Source organism: Olea europaea, chromosome 11 (assembly GCF_002742605.1).
Source record: "Olea europaea var. sylvestris chromosome 11, O_europaea_v1, whole genome shotgun sequence".
NCBI lineage: Eukaryota > Viridiplantae > Streptophyta > Magnoliopsida > Lamiales > Oleaceae > Olea > Olea europaea.
In genome coordinates, this window is record NC_036247.1 from 25697855 (window position 1) to 25705418 (window position 7564).

Consider the following 7564-nt stretch of genomic DNA (forward strand, 5'->3'; position numbering starts at 1 on the left):
AATTTATAGTGGATGAATTTGAGTGGAACTAGTTCGATTTCTCTTCGAACTCGCCTGGTAGAACCAGACTTTGATTGAACGTGCTGCACAACGGTGAAATAAGGCAGCTTGATCGAGGCAAACTAACTGACCTATTTCAAGTAAAATACTACATCCGCCCATAAAGATAGGCTTATTTCTATTTTTTCTTTCACATATTAAAAAAAATATAATTAATATAGTTGGAAATATAAAATGTTCTTACATTTTTCCTAATATGTCCCTACATCAAATAATTATTTAAATATGATTAATTTATTTTTGTTTATAACAAGTTACATTAAATAGGTGTATATTAGAAAACTAAAAATATATATATTTTCAATAAGGAAAGTTATTTATAATTTGGGAGGAATAATGCTATTATCAGTAATAGTGCTATTGCATCAATTTATGTGGCATTATGTGATATATTCAAATAAAAGGTAAAATTATATAATTTATTTACTGCACCTTTAATTAAATAACAACTAGCGTCATCTATACTGATGTTTTAACATTAGTGGGGTTAAATAGAATTGCTCTTAGGGAGAAACGAAAAAGAAAATCAAACCTATCTTTATAGGACGGATGTAGTAATTAAGATTTTGGATGAACGTTTCGAACTTAACTCATTAATAAGCTCTTGTAAATGTTTTTAATGAGAAGCCTATTTATTAATCGAGTAGAAAGCCGTTATATTCTTAAAAACTCTTATTAATTGCTAATAAAGTCGTTCATGTAACAACTCAGTTCAAAATGTCAACCCTCAAATTTTTTATTTTTTTATTTTTATTTTAAACATATCTTAAGTCTATCGAGTAATCCGTGAAATAAATATAGGACAACAATTGACCTATGTCCTAAGATGGGAAATAAAATATTTCACTCTATTTGATTTAGTTAAAAATTAAATTTTAGATAAGAATTAATGAAATATAATTGAAAAGTTAATAAAAATTATAATTCTTTAAAATGTGTAATTAAATGGAGAAAAAAAATTGACAATAACGGCAATCTACCTATAGAGAGTGGCAGAAGCCAAGACTAGCCCACAGCCCATTAAATTTTTTCTAATATAAAAATATTTCTTCTTTTTAGAATATTTCACATACAAGTCCAATTTTATTTTATTTTTTTAAATTTACAATTAATTTTTTTTTTTCCAATCCTAAATTCGTTTCTACGTACATAGGCTGATAAAATTAAGTGTCTATTTGCCATTCTTTAATTTATTTTATTATTTGATATATGATTATTTTTAACAATACATTTGCACAATAAAATATTATACACTTATATCAAAACTTTTTCGACTTTTTAATTACATACTCTTTTAAAAATTATTGTTCAAAACTCTTTTTCTATCAAAATGGTCGTCAAACTGGCTCTAAATAATAATAAATTCCGACACAGGTAGCCAGCGTAGGCTTTTGGATCCATTCTTAAAAATATCAAAAAATGTATTTTATTTGCGAAATATGAATAATTCATTTGAAGAAAATATAAGAACAGCATGTGCACGACATAAGGGGAGAAATGGCATCAATCAAGAAGCTATCTGTCAAATTCCAATTATAATGTCTAATTACTGCGACCCCTTTCAGCAAATGGAGTGAGTCAAATCAGCCAACTTAGTCAAACACCAATTTTTTTTAAAGTTCAAATTCCAACCATTTTTCAGACGTAAGCTGCTGTAATTTTTAAAAAGAAACGCCAACCAGCTTGAATACAAAATCAAACTTTGGAAACTTTATAGTATTTTCAGTCATATAATCCCGAAATCTTAATTTTTTTTGGATCTGTACCAGTTTACATCTGCCCTGTTTCTTGTTGTCTTGTTTCTGTAAAAAAAAAAAAAAAAAAAAAAAAATACGCTCAAGAATTTGCAAAGATTCGAAAAAAATTCTGCTGCCCAGATTGGGCATTGATGACAGTTGAATCTTCTTGAACCGGTGTTTTAAACTGTTTTTGTTTGATTTATAATTCAAGTCTGCAGCAAAAGCAACTTTGATGGATTCATCGCCAGATTACAAGAGGGCCACAAGCAATTTTGATGAAAAGAAAGAAAATTCTCCTGTAAGTTCAACTCCTTGAAATTGATTTTGATTCCATTTTTATGAATTTAAAGCATTAAATTCCATTGTTTTTCGATTCTGGGTATTTAACAACTATGATGAACGGAAGAAAATAACTTTATTTCCTTTAAGTAGTGTTATTTTTATATATCTTCTTAAGTGAAAATTAATTATTTTTGTTCTCTTCAAATTAGCACATCTTGGGGGCATTCCCAAGATTTATTTATTGGTTATTATTACTATATATTTGCTTGGGGGAGGGGGTGGGATTTTGGAGTAATACTAATCTTGAAACCGAATAGCTTTTAAACCTTTTTTATATTTATTTATTTATTTATTTATATTTTTATATATCTTCTTAAGTGAAAATTAATTATTTTTGTTCTCTTCAAATTAGCACATCTTGGGGGCATTCCCAAGATTTATTTATTGGTTATTATTACTATATATTTGCTTGGGGGAGGGGGTGGGATTTTGGAGTAATACTAATCTTGAAACCGAATAGCTTTTAAACCTTTTTTATATTTATTTATTTATTTATTTTTATTTTTTTAAAGGTTGAATAGCTTTTAAACATGTTGTAAGATTTGGAGTTTTCTATGATCTGTGTCATCAGGCTGGAAGTGAATGTGATGAAAACGTTTCATTGAGTTCTTCAACTCAGGGATCTGCTTTTAATGGACTGCCTGGTCCGTACCGGGATATGGGAATCAAGAACAGAACTAACAAGAAGAAGACACTGAAAAACTTTAGGAATCTAAAAACATTCAGGAGAAGGGCTAGATCAAGAGCTGTGGATCAGATTTCCAAGGACATGTCTGATGATCTAGTAACGCCTCAACTGAAATCTTCGCTTGAAGTATCTGATGAAACACCACGTTACATGAAGGCAACTACTTCTTCGAAAGGGAAAAAGGCGAATTCTATGGAAAGTCAGCAGAATTCTGAATTTTGCTTTGATAATACTGATCAAACCAGTTCGCATTCTTCACAATCAAATGTGGCTTCACCCAGTGTTGGATCTTTGCAAACTTCATTGACAGCATTGAACCTTAGAAATGTGAAAATTCTAATAAAGACAACGAGTTTTAAACCCAAGAGGTCTTCCTTAAAATACTCTCGAGTTTCTCAGGATTTAATTGTTGATAGAGCAACATTTTCTTCCACTCTTAAGGACTCGAAGTTTGCCAAGCAGGTTGAGCATATTCCTGAGGAAGTTGAGTCTGAAAAGACTTCAGTAATGAAAGTTTGTCGATACCATCACTGTTCTCTTCATGGACACTGCAATGAGGCCCATGATCCTGTTCCTCCACAAAAGCGCCTCTTGTACAAAAAAAGACGATCGTTGAAGAAACAAAAGAGCACGAAACCCAAATCTGATTCCATGTCTGTCACAAAAAGCTCTAGGGATAAAAAGAAAGATCTACAGAAAGGGCAAATGATTTCTAATTTGCAGCAATTGGTGCAAGGAGAGAGTGACAGTATAGCCACCTCTTATGAGGGGGATACCTCTAGTTCGTGTGCATTAGAAGTAAAAATGAGTGAAACACCTTGGCTTAGTGCTTCATATGTCATGGATTCTGGTACAGAGATCAAGACTACACCCAAAACTCAGCTAGTTGGAGATGGGTACAGCAGCATTCAAGAGTCAGATCTTGTCGAAATTGCATTTGGTGAAACATCAAACCCTGAGGAAAATTACCGGGAGAGCCTTAACCGAGTCATGGATTATGGTACACAAAAGCAAGGAATTCTATGTTCGAAGTGCTCTAGCATTAAAATGGAACCAAATGAGTCCAAAGGAACAGCTGATGTAGACTTACCACGCCCTCAAGTACTCGACTCAAATCTTGGGAATGGGTACAAAGCTACTGATTTTTCTGATACAGCTGCATCTTCCATTTCCTTAAAAGCAGATGAACAATTTAGTGCCGACAATAAGGGGACTGCGACTTCTAATGGAGCAGAATGTGATTTTAATGAACCCAACATACAGAATGCATTAACTCCAGACCATTTTGATGAAGTTACAGAAAGTAACAGTGTGATGTTTTCAACTTCAGATGATCAAACTTCAAAATATGGAAATCCTGAATCAGAAAGGAAATTCACAGCTGAAGTTATGCACGCTGAAGATTCTGAATCTAGTGAGGTTGTGCACGTTAAAAATTCAGAAGTTAGTACTCGGTTTCATGAAGAAAACAAAACTCAGTTCAACAAAGTTAGGCATATCAGCATGTGGCACATGATACATCAGCATATGGCAGAAAGTATGGCTGCAGAATCTGAAAACAAGCCACTTCAGGACGATGATGGTTCCAATGTATTGCGTGCAAAAGAAAGTTCAGCATCGTCCAGGAATTTTTCTGATTCTGATAGGGGCATACTGAACAACAATTATGAATTAGATGATATTGAAGTCCGTAAGCTTTTTGCAGTTAAGCTAGTCCGAGAAGCAATCGAGAAGATTCTTCTTCCAGAAGTTCAAGACCAGACATCTGATGATCAGTCAATGACAAGCGACACCGCTCATGAACAAGAACTCTTTGAAAAGAATGAACACAAAGGTAGGGAACTGCATCTCTCTCTCTCTCTGCATATGTGTGTGTGTGTATATATATAGAGAAATAATCTAATGAGTACCCGTCCTTAGCTTATGTTAAATCACCGGTGACATGGCACACCAATTAATTGGTACCATTAACGACTCTGAGAGAAATGATCTAATGAACATCGGTGCTTAGGTTGTACCAATTATAGATATTTTTGTGTGTGTACGTTTTGCTGGTTTTTGGGGGTGGGAGGTTTCCTTTACCTCTTTTAACTTACCTGGAGGATCTGATGATCTCTACTTCCACAGGTAGTGTCCAAGAAAGTTCCACAGAATGTGAGTCGGATAAGGCGGAGGGTGATGCGCCAGCTGATTTGAAAGAGGTAGGTCTCAACAATAATGATATTTCTGGTCAAGAGATGGTGCAAACTGATAAAGAGTTTGGAAGCAAATCTGAGAAGAAAGCACCAAAACATTGGAGTAATCTTAAAAAATGGATTTTACTTCAAAGATTCATCAAAGAATTAGAAAAAGTGAGGAAATTTAATCCAACGAGTCCACAACATCTGCCTTTGAAGCCTGACCCTGAATCGGAAAAAGTCAACCTACGGCCTCAAACAGTGGAAGAGAGGAAGAAAGCAGAGGAGTGGATGCTTGATTATGCACTGCGCCAAGCAGTCAGTCAGCTTGCCCCTACTCAGAAAAGGAAAGTGTCTGTGCTAATAAAGGCCTTTGAAACTGTTGTTACACCGAATGAAGATAATAGCCAAAAATTTGCCGGCATTACCCATGAAGTGGGCGAGTCTGTTCTAAAAGAAAATAGCCCAAACAAAGAGGCCCAAGATATTTTTGAATTGAAATCTAATAATGGTGAAACAGCACTTGAACACAATTTACAGGGAATTCAAAAGGATACAGTTGTTTGTTTGAACTCTGAGTTTCCAACTGGTAATTTCCTCCCGACCATTGGAAACATAGAGACTCAAGATCCAGATTATGGAAGTGGTGAATCCAAAAATTTGATTCTAGATGGTAATGGATTATCAACTGAGGATACTATCTCATCAGCTGTTCATTGTGGTACGCTTGAGCTAGAAACGAAAGTAAGGGGTGAGGCCAACCAAGAAGTTATGCCAGAACTCAGAGGATTTCAAGAAGATACCGTATCTGATAGCAAAGAGTCAGAGACAAAGAATGGATCACACAATATCCAGTTGGAAAGACAAAACCATATCAGAATGTGGCATTCGATATATCAGCATGTGGTATCAGGTATTGCTGAGAAAGTTGGGAGCCAATTTCTTGATGGAACAGATGATGATGAAGTAGAAGATTGTAATGAATTGCCTAAAATAAGCAAGGGTGATTTTTTCCTCAAATCGGATGATGACTCAGTCAAAGAAAACCGTGTTTCTAGCCATTTGAATAGTGCATTTACCAAGTCTGATGCAGTCAAACTCGTCCAAGAGGCATTAGATGAGATCCTTCTTCCAGAAATTCAAGACGACTCATCTGATACTCAGTCAGTTACAAGTGACTTTAATCCAGACCAGGAGTTCTCAGAAAGTCTTAACCAAGAAAATGAGACACAATGTACACGTGAAGGTGGAATTTCAGTTGATCAACAAGACTGGAAAATGAAGTCAGCCAGAAGACCCGAGCCACTGAAGTCCAAAAACTGGAGCAAGCTGAAAAAGCTAATCCTCCTCAAGAGATCCTTAAAAGCATTAGAGAAGGCAAGGAAACTTAACCTGCAACCACCACAACAACTCTCGGTTATGCCTGATCCCAAACAAGAGAAAGCTGACTTAAGGCATGAAATGATGGACGAGAGAAAAAAGGCTGAGCAATGGATGCTAGATTATGCAGTCCAACATATTGTCACAAAACTAACTCCAGCGCGGAAAAGAAGGGTGTCAATGCTTGTTGAAGCTTTCGAAGCAGTCGTTCCACTTCCAGAACCATTAACTCCATGAAGATTCAAATCAAGCATATCTATGCAAGGTTATTTGTTGCTATTTATAAAAAAAAAGTAAGCATGGTAATTTTAGTATTTAGCGATTGTATGCCTTCATTCAAGTACATGCTTATTTCCAACTTTGACGAAAAAAAAAAGTATTTATTTTAAAACTTATTTATGTACTTATAAGTGAACTTTTGAAGCAAAGCGTGCAGTACAAAGAACGATAGGGTTGGCTACAATTGTTTGGTACAGATCTTTCTAAAATCATTTTCTCCAAAATCATTTTCAACCAAACATTCTTTAAAAATTCATTTTTCACTTGGAACAATCTGTTCCAAACAAGGTACTATTACAAGTAATTGGTACTCTGGTTGTTCTGATTGTTTTAGTCTTCCGCAATTAATTATAATAGGTATTTTATTCTTCTGCAATCAATATTCTACAAGTAAAGCAATCGTAATAATATTAATCAAACTGAACTTTCTGGAATTGATCATCTCAAATACTTCAATGCAGATGCTGTAAGGATGATGTCTCGTGCCTCTGGAATAAATTGGTTAGTGCTCATGTAAATGGTCGTTTTTATGCTAGTTATTCTTTGACATCAATTTTTGTTTTTGTTTATGGGAATCTCATTATTCTACTACAGATGTTATGTACAATTTCTAGAAGACAATTCTGTTATCTGCTTGGTCGTGCATGTATTCTAGAGATAAAATAATGTTACCGGTTTGCCTTTGTTCTTTTAATCTTTCATTTTATGTAAATGATGAAGCATAATCAAGATTTTATTTTCTAAATTATACCAAAAAATATCTTGTTACTATCCCTATTAGAAAGAAGTTTAGTGAAATGTATCAATCCTTGATATTTGGGATTTTTTCTTTGGAAGAGAGTGCTGCTGCCACCCATTTCAAATACAAGACTTCTGTATACCTGTTTTTGTGAGTCGCT

General features: G+C 34.4%; 1 protein-coding gene across 2 annotated transcripts; it reads left to right on the forward strand.

Annotated features, from left to right (window-relative positions):
- The first annotated feature begins 1574 nt into the window (after positions 1 to 1574).
- On the forward strand, positions 1575 to 7359 carry LOC111403863 (calmodulin binding protein PICBP-like). 2 transcript variants are annotated; one of them, XR_002704569.1, is made up of 4 exons: positions 1575 to 2097; positions 2713 to 4663; positions 4957 to 6679; positions 7128 to 7359. XR_002704569.1 is itself a non-coding variant. In XM_023032499.1 (4 exons), exons 1-3 carry the CDS (start codon positions 2032 to 2034, stop codon positions 6621 to 6623), a joined length of 3684 nt encoding a protein of 1227 aa, XP_022888267.1. In that variant the 5' UTR covers positions 1575 to 2031; the 3' UTR covers positions 6624 to 6651; positions 7127 to 7359. The 2 variants fall into 2 exon arrangements, 1 of the variants encoding a protein (XP_022888267.1); XM_023032499.1 differs by having other exon boundaries at positions 4957 to 6651; positions 7127 to 7359.
- Positions 7360 to 7564: the final 205 nt, after the last annotated feature.

Coding starts and splice junctions, on each gene's coding strand:
- LOC111403863 (XM_023032499.1), top strand. CDS start 2,032: ATGGATTCATCGCCAGATTACAAGAGGGCCACAAGCAATTTTGATGAA. Junction 2,098..2,712: donor AAAAGAAAGAAAATTCTCCT/GTAAGTTCAACT, acceptor CTGTGTCATCAG/GCTGGAAGTGAATGTGATGA. Junction 4,664..4,956: donor TGAAAAGAATGAACACAAAG/GTAGGGAACTGC, acceptor CTACTTCCACAG/GTAGTGTCCAAGAAAGTTCC.